The following is a 25,075-nucleotide window of genomic DNA, read 5'->3' as shown; positions in this document are numbered from 1 at the left end:
TCACGACTTTGCGCTATTCAATAGCGCAAAGTCAGTAGGGGGCAGCTATTTCAGAATCACATGAATCTCGTCGTGGTAGTATGATAGGCCAATATCTAAACAATGCACGTACTGCAAGATGGAAAACGAGGAAAGAAAAGTTTCATGTAGTCCAACCTATCTTTGATTAAAACTCAACCCTCTAAAACTTGGGTCAAGATCCCTGAGAAAATATGGTCCAAAAGCAGTTGCTGACGTCTTTTGTTTCACCTCAAACCGTTACATTTATTTCCTATTTTTTTCCCTTCTCTTTTACATCTGCGTGATGGGTAAATCGATCTACAAAATAAAATAAATGTTTTGAATTCCCAGTCGGATTAATTAAAGAAATGCTTTCTTAACCACCAGTTTATTTGTAATCAGCTTAACTCAAGATATGCACCTGTTGTGATGGCGTTGTCGTCATTACTGCCTGCATAAATATTATTAAAACAACATTGATATCTGGTTGTAAAAGGGATCTATGAGTGCCAAAAGCCCTTGTGTTCGTTTCAACATTAAAGGCACCCGTGGTCGATATGAAATCGTTTGGGTAATTAAACTGCAATTGCAAGCCCCTGTTTCATTCGAAAAGGAAATCGTGCCACAATATTTGTAAAAGCTGTCGTCACTCAACTTGCTACGTGTTATCTAAGCATGACTGATACCTGTGGAACAAAAATGCTAATGGACCTAATGATTGATTGTGACAGCTGTGTTACTTTTATTAGAAACGTTATTTTTTTAATAACACGTGCTTGTTGTATGCTCTAAGTTTTAAGATTTCTTTTTCTGAAAAATGGTAGATTAAACAATGAACTTTACATTTGGTGGTAAAAAAAAAGTATCAGAATCTCGATGGCTAAGCAAGTCTTTAAGTGTGGAAGCGTACATTCACAATTTGAACAAATAAAGCTAAGCATAATGCATAAGCATAAGACCACACATAATGCTTCAAATCACACGTATGAAGTGAGCTATAATCTTCATTGACGGTATCTGAAGTACAATAATGAGTACCTGAACCACGTGTCTCAGACGTCCTTGGTAACTCGCAAAACTTCTTCATTTCTCAGTGCTTATTTGCTCTGGGTGCAGTGAAATCTAGGCGAGGTGACTTCGTCAGAGGATGGATGCGTCACTTGTAATTCAACAATCAGTTTGAAGAAAAAAAATAAAGAAACACCGATGTGACGACGAGAATGTGATCCTCGACGCACTTACGGATCGAAGGAACGACTTCGGACTGTATTTCGTAGATTTACACCTTACGGCAATCTAAAAGGATCTGAAATTCTGCCGCGGGAACCAGCAGATTCATTGACAATTTTAACTGATCTTTTGAGCAGAGATGAATTCGAACGTAAGTAGGCTTTTATGCTTTCGTTGATGAGGAATTTTATTTGCAATTTAATTTGTTGATCGATATGCGAATCAGTTGCTGATCCGGCGATGACAATATTTACTGGTGGCGAAGTTTCCCTGAATACATTTGGCAACAGTTAGTTAACTTGACCTTTCGAAGGAAGCCGGGCTTTCAAAGATCTTCTTCGGAGCAGATAGCCTCCAACGTAGAAGCTCTTTGGGGCAAACTGAGCGTCTGCAAAGGGGCTACAGGACTGCAAAGCGCGACTCACATAAGATGTAGAGCATTGATTTTTTCGTTCATATATACCAACGAAAGTAACCCAGGCTGGGATAATATCTGAGCAATGTAGAGACTTAACATGCAGCAAAAGTTCATTTCAATCAACCCTCGTGTTTATAAACCCCACGTTTTTAATTGCGTGACTGTCGATCGATGGTGGAAAATGGTCCAGAAGCACTCATGTATACTCTGCTTCTTATTTTCAGATTTTGGGAAGAGTCGAACTGATGACAGCCATGGAGTCAGGAAGCTGTATCGCTATTTTAAACGGCTACAAGCGAGATTAAATATGATTTATGGCTTCCAGTTGAAAGAGGTTTGATTGATTTAGGGAACAACTCTATGTATAACATTTTCAGTTTCAACTGATTCCGACAGTAGGAAAAATGTTTTGGTTAGATTCATTACCGATTATAATTTTGTAAAACCGAATGATCGATATTTCAATAGACTGTATTCGCTGTCCCGTGTATTTTGTTAAGCTGCCATTTTTTGTGAGCTGCGACGTGGCAATGCTAGGCTCGATTTCCACTTCAAGTAATAAAACGATTGTTTTCTTAGTCCTCCTTTCTACAAAACCAAAGTTACTGAAGGTTTGTTATTCTCTGACATACTGGAGAAGAGAAATTAACCTCGGAAACCTATTTAGCCCACAAGAAACGTTTCTGATTTATAACATTTATATTACGAGGTCAGGTTAGCCATGCAGTTGATGAGAGCTGACTCGACATTCGCGAATTGTGGCCGCGTATGACTTTGATTCCGATTGATTCATAAACACCAAAAATTATTGTTGACACATGTCAGTCGAGATAACCAGCCCCGTGAAATAATAAGAAAAAGGTTGCGAGTAAGTGGCGTTGTCGAACTTGCTGGCTATATTGGCCGCTTTATACGCTACAATGTAGGTAAACGTCGCTAACATAGTGTTGAAATTTCTCAATGTTTGCACATAAAATATTCAGTCTAGCTAGCTTGTTCAGTTCCAGTATCCAAATAGTAGACATTTATGTGTATTTATAAAGCAATTTAAAAAGAAACTGTGTATTAAAAGGGCAATTATTTTCACTCTTTTATTTCTCAAATGAAATCGCCAGCATTCTCCAGGTTGAGGAACTTGTCGTCGTCTTTTCTCGCTGCAACATCTGCCACATCAGTCAGCTTCTGTGCATTGTATGGAATACTTCAGTTCTGTGGCTAACAACACAAAAATTTTAGTGGCCTTGAAGAACACGTACATGTGACTAGATAATTGTGAGTTTGAAAAGACCAACCTGTTGTTTATCTATAATTATACCATAATGAAATGGATGCGCGCGCTCTGATTTGGTCAAGCAGCTATGGTTTATTGTGCCGGTAAACTCATGGACATTTCTTGCGGCTCGTGATTTACGGATTCTTCTCGTGTCCTTCCAGCATCCCGCGTGGTTTATCAGCCTATAAACCATAAAAAGTTGTGGTCTATTGCTTAATTATATAAGCTAGAATAAGTAAACTTTTCCCAAATGTAAAACTTGAAGCCCTCGACCAATTCGACGCAGGCTACCGAATTCGAGGCAGCTACGTTAACTGCATTAACCTGTCCCTGATGATAATAAAATCTTCTATGCGGGGATACAGAGATTGTTCGGCTATTATGTCTTCAATATTTTTAGTTGGAGGCGAAGGAGAGACTCGCCAGTCATCAGCAATAATATTTACTGAACAGCCCCGCCATCTTTGATCTCGATCAGGACACATTCAGTCACCAACATTTTAACTAATTGTGAGCTAGCTACGGGCATACTTAAGCTTGTTAAGAAAAGAAAGATGTTCTGTAATGATAAAGTAAAAACAAAATTGTAAAAGTTCTTAGACATTCTTGTATATCTTGAACGGGAAACCGCTAAACTATAGTTCTGTGTTTTTAGAAGCCCATGAGGCACTGGAGTTGATATTTCGAAAGCATGATTATGAAAGCATGTTAAATTAAAGGCTAACAATAATGTTTTAACGACAACTGAGGTACATTTAGCTTCCGCGGGATATTGTGTGTAATGCCAGAGGTAATAATCGACGAAAAGAGCTACGAGAATTTCGTTGCGAGGGAAAGTATCATTGACGAGTGTTCCTTTTCACGGGAACTCAACATTCGCTCTGAAGGCGCGCACAAAACTGACCAGGAGTTATTATAGTGTTTGCAGCCGGAAATTCAGGCCGCTGCAGTGGAAAGTAATAACATTTTAGTACTGTTTTATCAGGTTGACTTATATAACATAATTCTGACATTAAAACTTGCCATCGCCTCGCCATTTAAACAACAACACAGGTAAGTTATGATTTCGGTTGTGTCCCCAATTAGTTGTGAAAACTAAATACACTGACACATTAATAAAGCTTTTACTTACTTACTTAAAGTGTTTGACCACATTTCATTCGTGCACTGAGACGTGTAAGCTGGATAGCAATGTATACATTTCTCTGTGCTTTTACAAAATGGTGTTTTCTTTCCGATTATGAGTTGTTTGGAGTATACTTCCATGCATGTTTCGTATAAATGTTGGTTCACTTAAAGTTCTCGTACCTTTCTTTTCAAGTAACAAACGCAACATGAAGAAATTGTATTCTGGTTTAAAAATCGCTGCTTGTAAGCATATTCTATACAAACACCGTGTACTAAGGAATTCAATTTTTTTTTCGATATATCGTTATTACTGCTACTGTAGCCGTTCTCTGCAGAATATGTATAAGACCTAATATTCAACATTGTCTTATTTAGAGTACGTTATATATAGATCGTACAAGCTGGTTATTCAGCAGTTGTTAAAACTTCAGTCCAAGGCATAGGATTTGCTGCTGTTAATGAGGAGAAAATGAATAGAAATAAAGGTATTGAATATTTGTAAAATGGCGTTACCTTTTATGCTAGAAGTATCATAGTTCTCGCTTGGCCGATTCTGTTGAAAAATACATGCTTCCGAGGATGAGTGGTGATCTTCGGAGCACTGAACTCCATATTTCAGATCTGGATGTGAGAGGCAAATAAATGAAGATTAAATTAAAAAAATAACGTCTGTTAATGACTAAGCAATAGCCTAGAAGTGCATTTAGTCCAAAGAAATAATTAAATCTGATTCACTTAAAAGAAGGCACAGGGAGTGATCAATTGACTGTCCCTACATGACTGGCTCAGTTGAATGATCGAGGACAAGAAATCGAGTGAGGGTCATTTAAATCTAACTTATTTTTATCTGTGACTTGATTTTAAAGATATATTCGGTATCATTTGATAAATAACGACTAAGTTTAAGTTAAGGTACACAAAGTATTAGAACACAGATCAGTTAAATGGGATGTAAACACTATGGAGTTATCCCTTGCTAATGTTTTAGCAGCCGCCATTTTTCTTCCCTTACTCGAAGGCATAGAGGCCAAAATTTAGGAAAGTTTAAACTGACCCATGACGTTCATGAAGAATGTTAATATCAGAAGATATTCTGGGAAAGACGGTGATTAAATTCAGTCATTTCGTAACAGTGCAGCGGGAATTGAACAAGAAACATCGCTACAGATTTCAATTCTAGTACTCCTCTTGGGTTGGTGTTTGATGCACTATTGCTTGTGCTGCAAAAGAGTGAAACCTCGATGCAACAATTACAAGATTAGGAGTTTATTTTAGTCATAACAGAGATCAAAACTCCGTCCCCGATTATCTCTTGGGCGACATGATTCAATACAACTGAATGCCGTTCCATACATGCATTTTACTTTACAGTTTTGGCCAAGCCCAGCAACATTTCTTTATCACTTTAACAGGAATTCGTTCTAAAGAGATTCGTCGATTCGTTGATAGCAGAAAAACGAACAACTGATGTGCGCAGTTGTACATTTTCAGATATTGCAGCTACACTTACTCCAATAAATTATGGCTGGACAGACTTTTAAGTAGAGGATGTCGATTGACTACAAAAATTCAGCAATGTAGCATTTTGAACTCTGCGTTGTTTGTGCAAAGTTAACAATTCTTCTTGCCCGAACTGGATACTTTTTAAGATCATTTGTACGTAGTTCTCAAAATTGAAAAGTAGCAGCAACTGAGCAGTATAGTAAGCAGGCCTTATGTAACTTACGGTCTTGTGCACGTGCCACTTGGGCACTAGCGAAGAGGATTGTGTTTGTACTGAGTTAGCAGGAACGCCTGTAAGGTACACTGAAATATAGTTAATTTCAGCACATTCCTTCTTTGCACTTCGGCCTATGTTCACAATCCTGAAATATCGGTAAAATAGACTATAACTTATGTAGGCATCAAGAAAGGCTTACCATCTTTACCATTTGCCTTGTTTCCACGTTCATCGTGCTCCATAGGAATGCGCAATGGCCGCATCTGCAGTTTTGCCTGCTGAGATAAGAAAATGCCCACCAACCAACGGAACAGCTTCAACATTACATGTATCAGCAATAAACCTTACGTCGTGACTACAAAAGCTAGTTGTTGTTGTTGCAAATACAAGCTCCATACCGATGATTGCATCATAACCTGGCTTGGAAAACGTGTCATTCGCGAGCGATTGTACATTTTTCGTCTCATCTCAATAGCAACGAAGGACTGGTGCGAGAATAACAGCAATACTCCCTGCTGCTCTAGTTACCACGCGCTTGTGCTGGGAAGATTATTAGATAGCTTGGATAATGTACAGATAACCCTGTATCCCAACGCAAATACGAAACAAACACGGAGATCATAAATAACAGGCGAATCCGTCGTTTAGTCAAGCTGAGACATTAAAGCACTGGTATATCTGCGGAGAAATGTCACAGATCACACTGACAACCGACAACAACGTTTTAAATTAACTTTTCCTTCCCGAGACGTTGCTCAGCCATTTCGTGTCCAGTCCTTACAGTTTATCTGTTACACCACGCTGGACTACGGTTCTAAAAGAATGATCAAAAGTATTCAAAGTTAAGATATTGTCGCATTAGCGTCAGTTTACCACTCTGCGTTATACGCAACCTCTTTCCCAATGCCTTTTCCCTTGCTTGAGGCTAAGCCAGGGAAAAGGCCCTGGGAGCGAGGTTGCGTTATCCGTTGTACGTCACTTCCAGTGCGAACGGTCCAATCTGCATTCTCCGGAAGTTGTCTTACAGTCAGTCTGAATTTGCCGCCTGCTCCGTCACATTCTCTGCTCTTGGATTCCGGCTGGCAATTGATCAACAGTCTCTGGATTTTCCGATGCCAATGTCACATTCTCTGAATCTGGATTAACTAAACCTTCCTCTTTTCCAGCCGTTGTATTTGCATCCAGACTCACTGTCTTATCCCTTGCACCTACGTCTATTCCAAAGGTAGGGCAGTTTCAAGGAGTACGTCACGGTTTGGGCATCTTGAAAAAGTAAGCCTAAACTTTTCAAGTTCATTGTTTGTAATCCGGGTTTATCTTTTCCCCTCTTTTACATGTAAGTAGTCGTTGATTTTCTTTCTTTCTTTATTTGTAATATCTTTCCTCAGTTTACCATGTACGCAATCCCCACTGTACACCTGTGTCCTACCAACTGAACCGTCGATAGCTATCGTAGTGTCAGGATGCAATTAATGATTGTTTAAAAATTATCCGTAGAGACGCTTTACAAAATTGCTAATCGATCACCTATTGTGATAATAGGTTTTTGGCCCGGGAAAGCATTTCTGTAAAAACCTGGCGAAACTCTCTTGCTGCGGGGATCAGTACCGGATCTGTTACACGGAATTATCTTCAGTGACATCAACAGCAATCAGAACTTAGGACTATAATCAGAACTATATTGCTTTAATCCAAGAACATAACCAATGCGGGAGAGTGGTATCTGGCGTCCTTCCATGGCCACCGGAGGCGTAACCGAAGAACAATTTACCAAACACGTGTATTTATGCTAAGCTCCAAACAAATGATCTAATGTTTCGTTTCGAAATTTTAAACCCCTATTGGCTGCCAATGAGCTTATTGTTGTTCTAGGCTATTCCATTATAAGCAAGTCAGTTATTCTGCTCGTAAATATTAACTACTTACAGCTTCAGGTAGTTCTCACTACAAGGCATTTCAGGATAATACAGATAGAGATGGTTACCATGGTTATTGTACTTAAATTTAACTGCTAACTGTTGGCTTTTTTTATGGTTATGAATATCGGCAAATTCTCCCCTCGAACTATAAATAATTCAATCTCAAAACAAAGATAGTGGCTGTTTCAAAGCCCATGATACAGAGCTAGGTGATGTCTGCTAAATTTCAGATCCATATATATGTAAGAAATAGAAAACATGTACCGTGTTTCTATCGAGTTATAGAAACACGAGTGGAAGTTTGGGAGAACGACAAATGCTGTGGGAACAAGAGCCGCAGCGACTGTTAACGTTTCCACAGCTTTTTCGAGTTCTCCCAAACTTTCACGAATATTTCTATAACTCGATGGAAACATGGAGAACATGTTTTCTATTTCTTTTAGAAAACACCGCGACGAAGAAAAGGAAAAAAACTTGTTAACTTTGATTATCAAAAAGTAAATTCTCTTTGCTCGCGCCATCGTGACGTCAACAGCTCGTGCTAGTTCTGTGTTTCTATCGAGTCTTAGTATAAATCTATTGGCGTTCTATCGCGAATGTTGTCCTCTGATTGGCTACGCTACTCATGTTCTATTCTGTGATAGATAGTGAGTAGCGTAGCAGCGTGCGCAGGGGGCCGCCTCTTTATGTTTTCTAAGAGTCTCTGAAGAGGATTTAGATGAAAGGTTTGAACGACTAGTAGATTTATACTAAAACAATTAGATTGTTCGCTCTCGATTTCTATGCGTGATAGTTCACCACTAAATTTCCTCCGATTCTTATTGGTTTAAATTGATCACATGACGCGATAGTGTTCATCCGTGGAGAGACACTATCAGCCCATAGTGCCCGTCCGAGGAAAATACCCGAATGGATAGTACTCGTCCGTGTAAATGTTTCTGTAAGGAAGCGGGCTTACAGAAAGTAAACAGTTCAAATGTATTAAGTGGGTTTTTGCCCGTTTTCCTTTTCAAATTTTACATTTGGCTTTAACGACCTTTCACGGCTTTCATTTAAAAAAGTTGAAAATAATTCAATATGAATTTTGAACTGGCGCGCGGAAGAAAATTTAGCGGTGAACGATAAAGACAATAGAGTGTTTATGTCTCGGAACTATCCGTCTGATAGTTGTCCCTTGGAAATTTGATGTTCTTAAAACTAGCATTTTTGCCCTCGAAGCTTCGCTTCTCGGGCAAATATTTGTTTTAAGAACAATATACAAGACCAGCGTGAGGTCAGCTTATGTTATTCTTAGACATTGACGAATGCGCTTTTGGTTTCTCGATCGCTTCAAGCCCATGTGCTATCCTTAAACCCGAGTAAAATCGATCTTTCCAAAAGAAAGTAAAGCAGAGCAAATTTCACCACGTCAACTCCTTTATAAGGCAGTAAAAAAAACAACAACAACAACAACAGCATCAGTTGCAAATTAATTTGCTTTTTTCTCGCTTTCGTATTCGTTCTACTGCATGAAATATATGTTTTGAATGCCCATGGTCTGCACAGTCGGATTAATTGACAAAGAAATGTTTTTGTTTTGTTTTTCAGGAAATCACTGCTTTGTTTGGAAATCAAACGTTTTGTAATCTGGCGTAACTCAAGATATGCATCTCTGATAGCGTTATTATCATTACGGCTATTATTAAACTAACAGTGATAACTGATTGTAAAAACGCTCTACGAGTGCCAAATGCCTTTTGTGTTCTTGCGGTGGGGTGGGTGTCTTGGGGCACTCGTGAGCGATATGAAATAGCTCGGGTAAGTTGCAGTTGTAAGTATTAGCAAGCCCCTTTTTCATTCGAAAGGCGAAACGTTCAAAAACGTGCAGGAATACATAGCAAGCCGTCATCACTTCAACTTGTCACATTTTAGCTCACCAAGAGGTGCCGAGAGCAGGATTCTCGTGCAAACAAAAAAGTTTGAAGCATCGGACGAAGTCGTTCTCCACCTAGAGGAGATTGTTGTTCTTAACCCACAATTCCCAGGAAAACGTTAATTCCTGAGATCAAAAGCAGGAAAAACTTAGGTTTTCCATCGAAAGACTCGCAGAAGCAGCGATAATTTGAACAAATAAAGCAATTATTACGTTCTGCGGCCACACACAGTCATGCTTAAAATCATCATCTCCGGCTCGATTGACAGCACAGCAGGAGCATTGAGGAAATGAGCTATCATCCGTCCAATGAATAAACCACGTGTTTCAGACCTTGGTGAAAACTTAGTTAGCCGTCTTTAGTTCTCAGTGCTCATTTGCTTTCGGTGAAATCCAAGCCAGGTGAATTCGCCCTAGGATGAATGCGTTGTAATTCAACAATCAATTTGTAGAAAAAAATTTAAAGAAATACAGATCCGTCACCGAGAATTCAAACGCCTGCTTGTGTCATCCTCGGCTTATGGATCGAGAGAACGACTTCGGATTGTACTTTGATTTAAACCACATTTGAAGCGATATAAAGGGATCTGAAATTCTGGAAAGGAACCAGTAGATCAATCGACATTTTAACTAATCTTGAGGTGAGACGAATTCGAACGTAAGTAGCCTTCAACTTTCCTTCATGAGTAGTAATTTGTAGTTTGTTATTCGGTGCGAATTTCTTGATCCATGCGAATTAGTGGCGAAGGTTTCCTGATTAGATTTGGCAACATTCTGATTTGACTAGCTAATTTAACATAGAAAACTTGAGCTTTCAAAGGCTTTCAAAGATCTTCAAATGGAGTAGTCGTGTATCCTGTATGCAGAACAGGCTGGATAGCGGGGCAGAGAGCCTCCTAAGCAGACGCTCTTTGAGCTTCTTTGGGACAAAGTGAGCGTCTGCAAAGGAGGCTGCGGGACCGCAAAGCGCGACTCGGGCTGAATGTAGAGCCCTGATACTTTCGTTCATATACTAACCAGGCTGGGATAATATCTGAGCCGTGTGGAAACGTGACATGCAGCAAAAGTTCAAACTAAGTTCAAGAAAAATTTCGTGTTTATAAAAGCCACGCTTTTAATTGCGTGACTGTTGATGGTGGGAAATGGTCAAAAAACACTGTACATATACTATGTTTCTTATTTTCAGATTTTGGAAAGAGTCGAACTGACGACAGCCATGTAGTCAGGAAGCTGTACCGCGTTTTTAAACGGCTACAAGCGAGATTAAATATGATTTATGGCTTCCATTTGAAAGAGGTTGTGCAACATTTTCAGTTCCAACCGATTCCAACAATAAGAACAGCCGAGTTTTTAACTTAGATTCTTTAAATTACAATTTTGCCAAAATAAATGAGCGATATTTCTATATGATTGCATTCGCCGTCACATTCTCAGCTGTCCCTGCAGTCATCTTAATTTTGTGAAGGTGAAATTTTTTGTAAATTGGCTTGATTTCCACCGCACTGTCGACTCCGGCTTACGGGGAGTAGCGGAGTGCAGATGCATTCTCGAACAGCGGCAGGCTTGTAATCGAACCCAAAGCACTACATGCCCAAGCCATCTTATTTTAAGGCCAAGTCCAAACGTCGTGCTACTGCCGTGCCGCCCGCTCAAATGAATCTGGCACGGAAGTCTAGGAAATGGCATGACAAAATAACGGCAGAGGTTTCAAACGTCGAATTTAATTCCGTCGCGCCGAATATCGCAAGAAGTTTATTTTGCTGGAGACCATTTTGAATATCTGGTAAAAAGCAACGGCAGCTGACATGACGCAGCAGGCCATGAGTCTAGTTCGGCACGGCGAGAGCATACCGTTTGAAGCTAAGTCGCACTACTACCGTGCGGCACGGCAAGGACCTGGCGTACTAACTAGTCGTTCATTCAGTTTGCCGAACTGAGTGGTTTCAAACGCTGTGCTGGTGCCGTGCTTAAGTCGAACTTTATTCTTGAATTTACTTCGGCACGCCAGTAGCACGACGTTTGGAATAGGCCTAAGACACAAATCAGTGCATTTTCGTTAACTCGTTCTATTTCAAATACTACTGCAAACGCTGTGTTGTTTCAATGCTATGTGCAATGCAAAGGAAACCGTGAATTTAAAGCGCAATTAGTTCCACTCTTCTTTCAGCCTAATCCGCCAGCAAACTCTGAGGAACTTGGACGTCGTCATGTTGGCTTTAGTGTTCCGTACACTGTACAGAATACCTCAGTTCTGTGAGAAACAATTATCATATAATAACTGTTAGCGGCCTTGAAGAAAATTCACAGATGACTAGAAGTAATTTTAATTTTGAAAACAGCATCCTGTTCTTTAACGATAATAATGAAAGCTGGAACAAGAGAACTTCTCTCAACTAATTATAAAAATCTTGAAGTCTTCGACGAATTCGTCGCAGGCTACCGAATCTACGTTAACTGCACACTGCACTAACTTGTCCCTATTGATGATGACTGGAGTCCTTCCATGTAGAGATAGAGGGATTGTTAACTACCATGTCTTAAACTGAATATTTAAGCTGCTGGCGTAGGAGACGCTACAAACTCGGCAATATAATGCATTCTCAGTTACTTGTTCAGTTTTACTCACTAACAGGGCGGCTGCGCCATCTTTGATTTCGAACAGGAGTAAACAGGAGACATTCTTGAATACTAGGATTTTAACTACAGTCGAACCCCTCTATTTCGAACTCTCAGGGGAAACAGAAAATTGTTCGAAATAGCGGAAGTTCGAAATCGTTGACAGTGAATGACTGAAGGCCGGGAAAATCCAAGGGAAAAGGTTTTCAGTTCGAAATAGCGAGGAATTCGAAATAATTGAGGTTCAACTGTAATTGTAAGACGCAGGTTAACCGAAGCATATGAAGAAAAGAAATATGTTCCGTGATTATGATAAAATTATTTACGGAAAATTGGCAAAAGTTTTAGACATTCTTGCATATCTTAAAACTGAAACCGAAAGGATACCGAAAGGCAACATTTACTATCCACTTTTACAAAATGCATTTTCCTCTTGGATTTTAAGTTGCATATAGAATATATTTCCCAGCATATTTCGTATAAATAACGATTCACTTGAGGTACTCGTAATTTTCTCTGCAAGTAACAAACACATCATGTAGCCAACGTATTGTGGAGTGAACATTGCTGCTCAGAAGCATGTAGTATGTAAATTCCACACGTAATTCAGTCGCATGACTGCTAGGTGTGTACTTTTTAATAAACGATTTATCTATCTTCTACCAATAATGTGCTAGGAAATCAAGCATTTTTCAAACTTTATCAGTCTATCCTTATTTCTGCTACAGAAGAAAATAATAAATCTGCATACAATCCAACAGTAACATGGACATGGGTTGCTGGATTTTGCAGTCAGTCGGGTGTTTTAGCACTTATTAGAGCTTTATCAAAGACTTGGGGGTCACAAATAAATTTGCTACCTAACGATGGGAAAATAAGTAAAAATATAGGTTTTAGACATTTACCTTGTATGCTGCAAGTGTCAATGTTCTCGCTCGGAATGGGTCGATGCTGCTGAAAAACATATGCTCCCGAATCCTCGGAGCACTGAACTCCATATTTTAGGTCTGGATCTGAGAAACAAATCACTCTAGGTGAAGTAAATAAAAATACTGTCTTTCAATGACTTAGCAATAGCCTAGAAGAGCACTTAGTTACAAGAAATAATTATATGTAAAAGAAAGCACAGGGCGTGATCATTTGACTGCCCCTGCAACAGTGGCCCTGCTGAATGCTCGAGGACATAAGGTAGAGTCAATTAGATCTAAATAACTTTTACTCTGTGGCCTGAGTTAAAACGATACTCCAAGAAGCTGATATATTGGGCATCATTTAATAAGGTACAACCGAGTTTAAGTTATGGTATGCAAGGCACTAGAACACTGATCAGTCAAATTGATAAACACACCACAGTGATTCCTCGCTGTGCTTTTGGCAGCCGCCATCTTTATTTTCTTACTCGAAGTCATAAAGGCCAACATTTGTGGATGTTTAACTGAACTGAGACATGATTTGCACGAAGAACGGTTAGGATCGGAAGATATTCTCCGGAAAAGACGTTGATTAAATTTATTTGGCTACAGATGTAAATTCTTACTCTCCTGTTGGGCTGGTGGTTGATGCAACATCGCTCGCACTGCAAGAGAGTGAAACCTTGATGCAGTATTTCCAAGACTAGCTAATTTCTTAAGTCATAACGGAGATCAGAACTCTGTACCGGATTACAGCTCCTGTACGGATTTAATACGCCTGAATGCTGATCCATAAATTCAAATATTTTTAGATTTGGCCAAGCTGAAGACCGTTTTTCGTTGTATCGGGGCATTACTTCTCAATAAAGAGATTCTTTGAAGTCCAACTGTACTTATTATTTAGATGGGATCCATTTACTCACAAAATAGCTATCGGTTTGCTTATAATAACTGCACTGTGATTGTGGGGAATGCATGCACAACAACTGATGCACGGGTTTACTAAGTGCGTGTCTATTGGCGTGCGCATACGCTCGTAATGTTTACTGCATTTCTTAATACGCACTCTGTATACTTTTCAAGATCGTTTGCATTTCTCACGAACTCCGCAGCATATTAAATAGGAACGCGTATGAAGGCCACCGTGAAATGAAGTCAATTTGACTACGGTCTTTCTTTACGCTTTGCCTATGATCATAATCCTGAAATATCTCTTAGAGTTTCACGACGAGCAAATCTTTACCGTATCTGTTTGTAACTTCATCCTCGTGCTCTATTGGAATTCTCTTTGGCCGCAGCTGGACTGTTACCTCCTGAGAAAAGAAAACGTCCACCCACCAATGGATGACGCTTCAATAATACCAGTACAATAAAAACGCATCATAGTAAAAACATTCATAATGCAAGGTATATATCGTTGATTCCATCACTACAAGCTGGCTTGGAGAATATGCCCTTGGCGTGCGATACGGCAAAATTTTCCTCTCAACTCCGAGCGTAATTGCAATGATGAAGGACTGGGGCGAGATAAGAGGCATCTAGTTACCACTCCTCTATGCGGTAAAGATTAGATAGCTGGGATAACAGACAGATAACATTGCATCCAGACACAAATACAGAACTTAGTGAGAGCATTACCCACCTTTAAAACCTACCCGAAACGGCGGTTCGCCAAATTACCCGGGCATGTGTGCTAAAGATGCACCGCACTAAATTGTAGTAAATCGATGTTTTTTTGCACTCCCCCCAGCCCCCCTCGGCATTCCTTTTGTTTACATCTTGATCACCTGCGGCGGGTGTTTGAACAAACTTTCAAGAGCTGGAGGTCATAATACCGTAAATTCTCCTTTTTGGTAAACGAGATCTTAATAGGGAGGCTTAGTTGTTTCGTAAAACGCTAGAAAGTTGTAAGTTTACTGCACATCTTTGTTCGAGCGGTATTTTGACCAATAAAATATATGACCAGATTCTTTTTAAGAACGTATTAAATACGTGCCACATATCCTTCCTTGGCTAAACATTCATATTTCGGTGTTATAGTTAAATCAAAGTGTCATGTTCGACATTAATCAGGATTTTCTTGGGGTGCCCTGAGTACTAGCAAAGACTGTAAGTCAATCCGTTCCCGGGTTGTCGTTAGGTGTAGGAAGTGAAAGAGATCTCGAGCTAGATAATGCTTGTTTCCGAGGTTGGCTGTCTATTTTCAGTCGTCCGGTAATTTTTCTTACTACGACCAGACGTCAAGGCGCTCAACTTGGCCTGCACTTATAAAACAAAAATGGGAAGCGCACTCTCCCTTTAGAGCGTATTCACGTGACGTCATCAAATTCTTAAATCCAAAACTAAAGAGCTACCAAATCTTTTATACTCATCAGGCATAAGAGGTACTAAGTTTATATATCTCTTTACAACTTTCCAGCTCAATAGTGTCGCGTAGCGTAGTCTAAACGAGACCAAACGATGCTAACACAACGGTTTTAATGAAGCTCATAAAAGCTCGCCACTACTAGCCGTTATACAACAACGACTACATCCGGGATACGTCTCATTCTACTGCGCAAGCCCGAAGGGCCTATGACATCATAACATCGTTACATGTCGTTCGTTTGGAAACCAGCGCATTTTGAATTTCAGTTGTGGCGGTGCGTGACATAAAGCTACGATCGCGTTTGTCGATAAATATGTCTTTATCTCGTGAGTTTAGCCATTTAAGAGCAATCGTCCCAAAATTTCGCCTGGAGGTATGCAAAATGAAATACTCGAAAATCCCCAAACTTTGCCCCAATATAGGTCTGGATGAAATATTTCTAGAAAAATACTTTAAGTTCGATTAGATTTTTATTTTACGCGAACGGCGGTTTGGCGGCTCTCACATCAGTTTCACGAGCTCCAAACAACGCATTATTTGAGCTTCGCTTAAAAATAAACAAAACGGTAAATTTGGCCATTGAATATCTTAATGAAAAGAACGCATATTTACGAACAGTCTGCAATGTTATTTGTCCGATTCCATCGCAAACTGAATTTTTGGGCGATTTTTTCTTTTCTTCAATATTTCACTCATTTCGGCGGACAAAAAAAAGGCAGAATTGAGAGGGTAAAATAGCACCTTGGTACATTGCATGGAGTTACGTCAAGTTAATCCAGCGAAAGAACAGGGTTTCGTCTTCAAATAGCTGCAATAAAATTTTTGGCTACTTAAAATGCGAAATTTTAGGGCGCCAGACGAAAGTGGCACAAAGGACAAAACATGCCATTCCATGTCAAGCAATTAGAGGTGAAAGATCAATAAAGTACTCGTGGAAAGGACAATAGGCCAGTTTTTTGGCGAAAAATCGTTACTATTCCGAATAAAAAGCTACTTTCTATCAATATTTGTCCTGTCTGCTGCTCAGGTTGCCTGAAAGTTAAACTTTTAGCGATTATTTTTTCGAAGCAAAATACAAAATCATGTTTTGAACGGCCGAGGACGGATACAATATGTAAATTGTAAAAAAACCGTAAAATCGATACTTTGTCGTATTTATACCTCAATTTGGATATTGCAGTTTATCTGTGCATACCATTTATCAGCGCCAAGCATGGACTGCATGTGTATTGGCTTCACAAGTTGTTTCCGTTAACTGCCCCTCGCTGCTCGCGAAATGTTCAAACACTAAAGTTTGCGTGACAGGCGGCCAGGCCACAGTTGCCTGGGCACGTAACACAAATACTCGTCCTTTATATCCATGGCACACGGCAATTTTGTTTGGGAACCTGACATTATCCTTGAATTCTTTTTAAGAGACTCTTTTCCCCTTTATTCTCCTCCTCCTCTATTTCATTAATCATGACTGATCTGTTGACACATGTTTTCACGCTTCATCAGGTAAGCTTTCAAAGTTTATCTGATCAGTTGTCTGCAACTCTTGACATCTTGATTAGTGCAGAACATTACAAGTAAACATATTAAAATATGTTTACTTGTAATGTTATACGCCGTATTCATAAATGGCGGCCGCGCGGAACGGCCTGGTTTCGAAAACATGAAAGCGAGGTTTGGTAGGCCAGCTGAACCTTGAAGCGCACATAGATTTGTATTATATTGGAGTGTCTTAGCTGTAATAACTACGCGGAGATATTTGAAATTTTTATCTTTTGAAAAATAGCTGGGTAAAAGGTTCCCTTAGTCTTTGTAGGGGACAACTTTGGCCGACAAGAATATTTTCTACTCGGAGATTAGCTGAGAGATGCCAACACATTGTTGCGTTCCGTTGTGTACGAAGAAGGATAAGCGAGACAAAGATACGGGGGAAAAGATATCCTTTTTTCGTTTTCCAGACGATCCAAGCACTAGAAAGCAGTGGATCCATGCCATTAGAAGAGATGTAGGCAAGGATTTTTCTATATTGGAAGGAACGAGGGTTTGTTCGAGGCATTTTAAGCCTGAAGATTTGAAGAAAAGTCTTAATGGAAGGATCAGTCCCAAACCAGGAGCTGTGCCAAGTATCTTCGCATGGAAGCGAAGTTTTCCTCGCAAACGGCCACCGCCAACTGCACGCTTCACGGCTACAACCGTGAGAAACAATTTAGCGTCAGAATTTGGCGAAGTTATGCATTCGACGACCGAATTCAGCGAAGTAGCATGCAGTGATTCGTCTTCTACAAATATGGCCGACGGGACGTCTTTTCCGGAAACAGCAGAAATACCGCAAACACCGGAGCGACAGGAGCATAATAATATAATAATAACCGAGCTTCAAGAGAAGCTATCTGCAGCTCGTTTAAAAATTGAAGAACTGGAAGCAGTGGTTTTGCAATTAAAAGAAAAAATTGTGGATATGGAACAGAAAAACGAGCAACTAGAGGAACAGATGTTTTCATTAAAAAACATCTCATCAAATGACTCGTTAGTAGCATTTTATACGGGGTTTCCGAATTATGAGACTATGGTGGCGTTGTACGACTTTTTGGATCCTGGTACCAGGGGAGAAAACATAAATTACTGGTTGTCTGGAAAGGAAGTTGCTGGCAATGCTAAGCCTGTGAAACAAGGAAGGCCAAGGTCTCTAAAACCAGTAGATGAGTTCTTTTTGACATTGTGTAGACTGAGGCAAGGTTTTGCCGAGTTACATTTAGCTCACTTATTTAACGTTTCTCAGCCAACTGTTAGCAGAATCTTTATTTCTTGGATAAACTATATGTATTTGAAACTTGGTCATATAAATATTTGGCCTTCTAGAGAACTAGTAAATGAGACAATGCCTCAGGATTTTAAGGCAAAGTATCCAACCACAAGGGTCATTATTGACTGTACCGAGATCCGCTGTGAAATGCCTAGCAGCCTCCTTTTAAATAGTGAATTGTTTAGCTCGTATAAACACCATACCACTTTAAAGGCATTGGTGGGAATTTCACCTAAAGGGTTCTTAACATTTATTGGCCAACTCTATACTGGCAGTATATCTGACAGGGAAATAGTAGAGCGAAGTGGCTTCTTGAACCTTCCCTTTTCAAATGGGGACTCTGTAATGGCTGACAAAGGCTTTACTATTGAAGACATTCTACCCCTTGGTGTTTCCTTGAACATCCCTCCTTTTCTGGGAATGTCTGATCAGATGTCAGCTGAAGATGTGATTGCAACACAAGAAATTGCTAGCTTAAGAATACATGTGGAAAGGGCTATAAATAAGGTGAAGAATTTTCTTATATTTGAGGGGGTTATTCCACTAAGCCTATTTGGGGTAGTGAATCAAATGTGGTGTGTGTGTGCCATGCTTTGCAACATGCAGGATCCCATTATTAGTGCTTAAATTAATCTCAAGTTCACACATAGTGACAAGCAGGTCATAGGGTTGTTTTTATATAAAATGATTATTTCAAATCCAGTGAAAAAATATAACATTGTACCACAATATTGTACAAAATCAGCATAATAATATGTTTTAACTTGAATCAGCCTTGAGTGACTGTTTCCTTATTCAATGTTACCAAAATGTAATATCCCTATCTTTTTATAAATAAAAAAGAATTTTTTTTACATTTAAGTTAAAAGCCCTGCATCTGAATCACCTTGTGTAACTTAACATTCTACCTTTTGTGAATATTTACAAACAGATTATAATGAAAAAAAAACTTGTGTTGACTGGAACTTGTAACTATTCTGTTTTTGCAGCCAATCATGCAAACATTTATGAGAATTTTTCATATTTGTCATTCATTTCTACTTTCCACATTGCACACTATGAAAATTGAAAAAATAAGGTGCTGATCACTATTTTAAAAAATGATTTCACATTATACCTGATCATATTTAGTTATGTAACTGCAACTTCCCTCAACTTTTAAAGCTCCAATATCAGTACCAAATCCCCTCATTTGGTTTCCCACATACAGTAGATGTTGTTTAGTTGTACCTGTGAAAGATTTGTTGAAAAACCAAAACAATAATTACTTGTCTTTAGTGATCAATCCCTTTTATTCTCATGATTTGTGATTGTTTAAGTTTTGCATTACCAGGAGAAAGTTGATGTTGAGCAACACATGCCTATTAGAGCTTTAAAAGCTTTAATCCATAACCATTCTTGCCCAGGAGTAAGCTTAACTTACAGTTATTATGTATATAAAAGTAAAATGAACATGTACTTTCAATGCCAGACATTTGTTTACCTAATGGAAGTTTAGTATTTGGCTGCAGTTTTGATGAAATGGGTAAAGTAATATGTTTTAAGCTTTTGTTTCAGAGTTGCCCAGTAGGCAGCATCAAAAGGGATCCTTTCCACTGAAATTCCCTTCTTTGTGTACACAATAAAGTCACACCATGAGGCTCCACTACAGCCCATCTGGCCTTGCACTTGAGTGTAGTATGCATGATTTCGTTTAAGTTTACAATGTCCATTTACAGCCTCGCAAAAAAAACTCGGATCCTGACATGCTTCTAGTGGAGTGACTTGAAACTTGGTTTCCGGACACTTTACCTCAGCCAGACCAAAATGATTTTGGCATCCAAAATCCACAACTCTGCCATCTGGTGAGGCCCCCAGAATTGGCATGTCCAAACAAACAACAAAACCACTCTTAAGAACCTTTACCGGTGTCTTTCAAGTGAACATAATTTTTTCATACTGTTGAAGTGCAATTGGTTCGTGTTTTAATCCATGCTCAACATACCGTGAAGTAATTGGCTTTGGATTAATAAGGTCTGTAGCAAATTTTTCGTGATTCCTCTGCCTTTTTGAAATCAAATCAAATTTAGACGCCGTAAATCTGAACTTGCGTTCCTTTTTCCACTGCTCTGAGGATGACTGGTCCCTTGTGGCTTCTTCAATATTGTTAATAATTGTCTCATCCACAACAAGGGTATTGATGAGTGCTTTTTCCAAATCGTCTAAGTTGTCAGGCAAGACAAAATCACCGCATGGGTTTAGAGGAAACCTCGGATACATAAGTTCTGTTTCTCTACTAACAATTTCTCTAGGTACGGATGAAATGTCCACAGTAGCCTCAAAGTTTGCCTCGGTATGAGTTAATTGATAGCTGCAATATGAACCAATCTGACTCTCGCCGAATTTGGTTTCCACGCAACTATTTGTAGAAGAATCATCTTTTTCCATAAGTGCTAAATCCATCTGAGGATTGATTTGCTTTAGGGCCTTTTTCAATGTCATTTCGGCTTCGACATCATGCTGGGCATTAGCTCTTGCATCATACAAGAGGCATTTAACTCCGTCTCTACTCTTAGTTTCATCGAGTTTTGTTTTTGAGATAGTGACATCCATTACAGGCTGGGCAGAAATTTTGTCACCTCGGCCCTTTTTGTGCCACTTCTGCAGCTGGGAAGTGCAAGCTAGTTCTGCCTGCTCATCCTCATCCTGACACAAATCATCTGTTGCTTTGCTGTCAAATAAACTGAACTTGCATGCTTTAAACATTAAAGCAAGAACATGGTTACAGTAACCAACTTTGCCAGCTTTGCATGAACAGTTTGCATGGATGACTTGACCAGAGACGATGCACATGGCAAAACGGAGAGCATGGGGAGCCTCACTTTTCTTAAAACTATGGTAACACTTTGCCCTCAAATAAAAGTACCTTCGATCGCTGTTTGCCTCGATCTCCTTCAAATATTCATCCTGCAGAAAGGTTTTAGCTTTTCTCAAATTGGTTGGAATCGAATGGTGCTCAGTATTGGCAACTCGTTTCCCAGAATTTGCCACGTGCTGGTTCATCTCAGCTCTGGTAAAAGCAGGCATCCTTTCAAGCGATTTACCCCAGCCATCGCTCGGATATTTCACACGTGGTGATGTAGCGGCGTCTTTTGGAAGGTTCGAAACCCTTGCTTTTCGTTTTGTGTAGATTTCATCGGGATCGGGATCGATCACCATTTTATCCCTTCCACTCTTAATATACTCGTCGACTCTGCAAAAAAGGAGAGAATTCTAAATACTACGGAAACAAAATTTCGTGTGTTCTCTTGGGGAAAATCACAAAGATGCGAGCATGTGCTTCGATCGGTTTCTGTGTTTTGATGCTTACCGCTTTATGAGCTGTGCCTTCGTCTTAAGTCCCTTTAGCGAATCGCCTCGACATCGCAACCAAAACCTCAGTTCTTCATTCTTTAGTGAAGAAGGGTTTCTTCCAGCTAAAGAAGCTCCGGGAATATCGTCTTCGGTGAGGATAACTGTATCAGAATCTCGACTAGAAGAAGCCATTTTTGTTGTGATCTGTGATGCGTGGCCTACCAAGCCTCGTTTTCATGTATTCGAAACCAGGCCGTTCCGCGCGGCCGCCATTTATGAATACGGTGTATTGTGCTTTTACTTGTACACGTAAAGTTATCCCGCTTTTAAAGCTCTAAGCTGCCAACATTTTAATAGCTGGGAAGAAAATTTACACGTGGGCATAATCCTGTGCGTCTGGGAATCATCAAGTACTTAGCACACAATGACTGACACGAACACTTTAAATTTGCTTTCGATATCCACAAATAAACGCTTAAAACCGCCCAACAACACATAATCAGATTAGGTCAGAGTCGATAATCTGTGCTGCGTTTGTACAGTTGCATGACACACGTTAAGAAATGGCAACCTGTGGCTACTCTGAACTTGTTAGAGGGCCGTGTGGATGCAGTAGTTCCAACCAGGCAAATGCTGTGTGTGAAACGATAGAAAGATGCGGAAGAAACATTAAGAGTCAGTTGAAGTTTTTCGACTGCTTTGATCCAGCTTTGCAAACGGAGGCAGATATTCTTCTCTTGTCAATACTTCTCACAAATTGTGCAGAAGTTATGCAAGGTATAAACAATGAAATAAGTCGAGGTGGTTACTGAAGTAAGGCAATGCCTTGTAGTTTTGCTTCGGTTTTTCCCCGGGTTATGCACGCACCTGTCACTGGACACTTCTAATACTAGCTAGCAAAAGAAGAGGTCGCAAGATGAGGATTATCGTTTAATTGCATGCAAATAAACTCACCATTACAAAGTGAAGATGATCCACGTTATCAGGCTCTCGTCCCAGACCCCTTTCGTACCGGGTTGTTATGTGACCTTTCTGTTACTCCTCCCTGCTTGGACACGGCATTAGACTAAAATATTCTAGTCCCGATCCCCATCGGGCAAAGCAAAGGCCAAAATGTACTAATCCCACGTCTCCTTGGGAATATAAAGGGAAAACAATGAATTATCCCCCACTCCCTTGAGAAGGGCGGAGAGTCAAAGCCCCCACAAAGCCCCACCCATGCCCCATGTTTTCCCGGGTTGGAGGTTGGGGGTTTCTAGTGACAAGTGAATTATGTTTCCCCAAAAGAAAATGATCTCTTGATTTCTTTTATTAGTAAAAGCGAAAAGGAACTTTTTTTCAAGAAAGGATTACCAGTCAGATGTACAGAATTTCGCGGATCAGTTATGTAACCCTCTACGTAGATAGGTATATAGGTGGTTGAAACGCACGCTCTAAGTGATCTTCAAGAGAACTGCCTCCATGTGGCGTGTGACCATTCCCATGACAAGTGCTGTCCTTCTTGTGACCAGTTGAAATCCATAATGATGGAAATTGAGTCTTCATTAAGATCCTCCGAGTTGAGAGACGAAGACCGCGATGACTTGATGTGCACTCTTCAACAAGCCTATCAGGCAATTGAATCATGGAAGGCTCATCAGTTGAGATCAATTCAGCAGGACAAGGCAAGAACGAGTCTTCCGGAAAACCTGGAAACGTCTTCAATTTTCATCACACAGGACTGGGCCATGAAGTTCCTGCCACAAAATTACAGGGAAACGCAAGCTGATTGGTTTGCCAAAAGAGAGATTTCTCGGCACATTAGTGTTGTTGCCCGTAAGATTGCTGACAAGCTGCAGCACCAAGCGTTTGTTCACATAGTCGAGAATTGCAGTCAAGAAAGCAACGTGGTCGTCAGCATCATGCGACACACACTCCAAGAACTCAAGAAAGAACATCCGGAGATTACAGCTGCCTTTCTCCGGCAAGACAACGCCGAGTGTTACCACAGCTTCACCATGCTAGTTGCTTGCCGACTTATGAAAGAAGCGACTGATATCAAAGTTGAGAGAGTGGACTTCAGCGACCCACAAGGCGGTAAGAGTCCATGCGACAGAAGAACAGCAACGATCAAAGCACATCTTCTTCGCTACATTAATGAAGGCCATGATGCAGTCTCTGCGGATGATCTAAAACGAGCTATTCTATCTCATGGTGATGTCAGAGGTGTCCGAGTTACCTTGATTGATTCCACAAAGCAGCATCCAATCTCGTTGCAGGGGAAACTGGAAGGAGTGAGCAACTTAAATAATTTCCATTATGGAGAGGAATGTCTGACTGTATGGAAAGCATTTGATATGGGAGAAGGAAAGACCACACCATGGTCTCAGTTGCAAGGTAAAAAAAAATATTTTTGGCTTACTTTTACCAAATTTTTATTTTCTCGCGCGCTTTCTTTCGAGTCACGCTTGACGGACTAAAAAAGGGCTGCTCGTAGTATATCAGGGTTACCGCTAATGTAACTAATTGAAGAATCTTAGGTTCGGTTTATACCCTTATTACTGAAGGCGCTTTTATTTCAAATGTCATTGCCACACTGAAAATGCAACAAAATCTCGTGTCTTGTACTAGAAGTTAGTTATTTTTTATGCTCTCTTTTCCTTAGTCCAAATGGGTTTAGTGAAGGATCCAGTATTCCCCGAGAGCCCCTTTTCTCCTGGAGACTTCCAAAACGTCTCTTTGTTTGACAGCACGCGGTCTCCAGTTGAAGACAATCCAGAAAATACCGTTCAAGGAGAGCAAAACATTGCATCTGCTGACAACGAGCACGCTGGTCTTTTTTCCTGTCCAGTTGAAGGATGCGTGAGTACTTTTCAGCGCCATTGTAACCTGGAGCGGCATATGCATTATGGCAAGTGCAAATTTGTAGGGGAAAGACACTCGCTTCTCGACAAGGCAAAGATTATTTACGCTGAAAAACTACAGGAACGATCAAGCGCACAGCCATTTATTGCCGGCTCTGAGCTTTCAGAGCAAAGTGTTCAGGCGTTAAAGCAGGGCTGGGCATTGCGATCTACGAAGAAGGCTGCCCGTTTCAGTGCTAAGCGCGCAGAAGGCCTACCTAGACGAGAAGTTTAAAATAGAGAACAGACAGGATTCAAAGCAGACCCCGCACAGGTGGCTCAAGATATGAGACATACAAAACATGAAGACGGGAGCGGCAGATTCACTGTAGACGAATTCCTAGCCCCACAGCAAATAAAATCTTAATTTTCAAGAATGGCGGCGAAATTCAGGCAAGAAAGTCACGATGTTGCAGACGAGTGGGACGGTCAAGCTGTTGCAGAGCAAGATGCGTATTCCTCCGCCCGTGCGCACATTCTTGAAGAGTGTAGGCTGGATCCACCCGATCACTTACGATACATGCAATCTCTGTGAGCTGTACTCAAGAAATAAGCTAACCAAGCTCAG

At 40.2% G+C, this 25,075-nt stretch overlaps 1 protein-coding gene, 3 long non-coding RNA genes and 2 pseudogenes across 6 annotated transcripts; 4 read left to right on the top strand and 2 right to left on the bottom strand.

The window, feature by feature from the left end:
- The first annotated feature begins 104 nt into the window (after positions 1 to 104).
- Positions 105 to 1,972, top strand: LOC149108999 (uncharacterized). The gene is made up of 2 exons (XR_016208454.1): positions 105 to 1,381; positions 1,873 to 1,972. It is a non-coding gene; the product is annotated as an uncharacterized LOC149108999 (long non-coding RNA).
- A 741-nt stretch (positions 1,973 to 2,713) lies between these two features.
- LOC149108998 (uncharacterized) lies at positions 2,714 to 6,065 on the bottom strand. Of its 2 annotated transcripts, XR_016208453.1 has the most exons (3): positions 5,969 to 6,065; positions 4,563 to 4,670; positions 2,714 to 2,863 (listed from the first exon to the last, which is right to left on the bottom strand). It is a non-coding gene; the product is annotated as an uncharacterized LOC149108998 (long non-coding RNA). The 2 variants fall into 2 exon arrangements; XR_016208452.1 differs by lacking the exon at positions 2,714 to 2,863 and having other exon boundaries at positions 4,376 to 4,670.
- A 3,805-nt stretch (positions 6,066 to 9,870) lies between these two features.
- Positions 9,871 to 10,884, top strand: LOC149108997 (uncharacterized). The gene is made up of 2 exons (XR_016208797.1): positions 9,871 to 10,258; positions 10,787 to 10,884. It is a non-coding gene; the product is annotated as an uncharacterized LOC149108997 (long non-coding RNA).
- Positions 10,885 to 17,106: 6,222 nt separating this feature from the next.
- On the top strand, positions 17,107 to 19,153 carry LOC149108996 (uncharacterized). Its single transcript, XM_089294108.1, has one exon. The coding sequence runs from the start codon at positions 17,357 to 17,359 to the stop codon at positions 18,917 to 18,919; it is 1,563 nt and encodes a 520-aa protein (XP_089150234.1). The 5' UTR covers positions 17,107 to 17,356; the 3' UTR covers positions 18,920 to 19,153.
- Positions 18,943 to 21,909, bottom strand: LOC149108995 (uncharacterized; annotated as a pseudogene). Its single transcript, XR_016208586.1, has 2 exons — positions 21,642 to 21,909; positions 18,943 to 21,524 (listed from the first exon to the last, which is right to left on the bottom strand). The product of XR_016208586.1 is annotated as an uncharacterized LOC149108995 (transcript).
- A 1,206-nt stretch (positions 21,910 to 23,115) lies between these two features.
- Positions 23,116 to 24,012, top strand: LOC149108994 (uncharacterized; annotated as a pseudogene).
- Positions 24,013 to 25,075: the final 1,063 nt, after the last annotated feature.

Source organism: Orbicella faveolata, unplaced genomic scaffold (genome assembly GCF_042242905.1).
Source record: "Orbicella faveolata isolate gen_17 unplaced genomic scaffold, um_ofav_v1 contig_25, whole genome shotgun sequence".
Classification (NCBI taxonomy): Eukaryota; Metazoa; Cnidaria; class Anthozoa; order Scleractinia; family Merulinidae; genus Orbicella; species Orbicella faveolata.
Note: the sequence above shows the minus strand (reverse complement) of the source record. Positions and strands in the feature narration are given on the sequence as shown.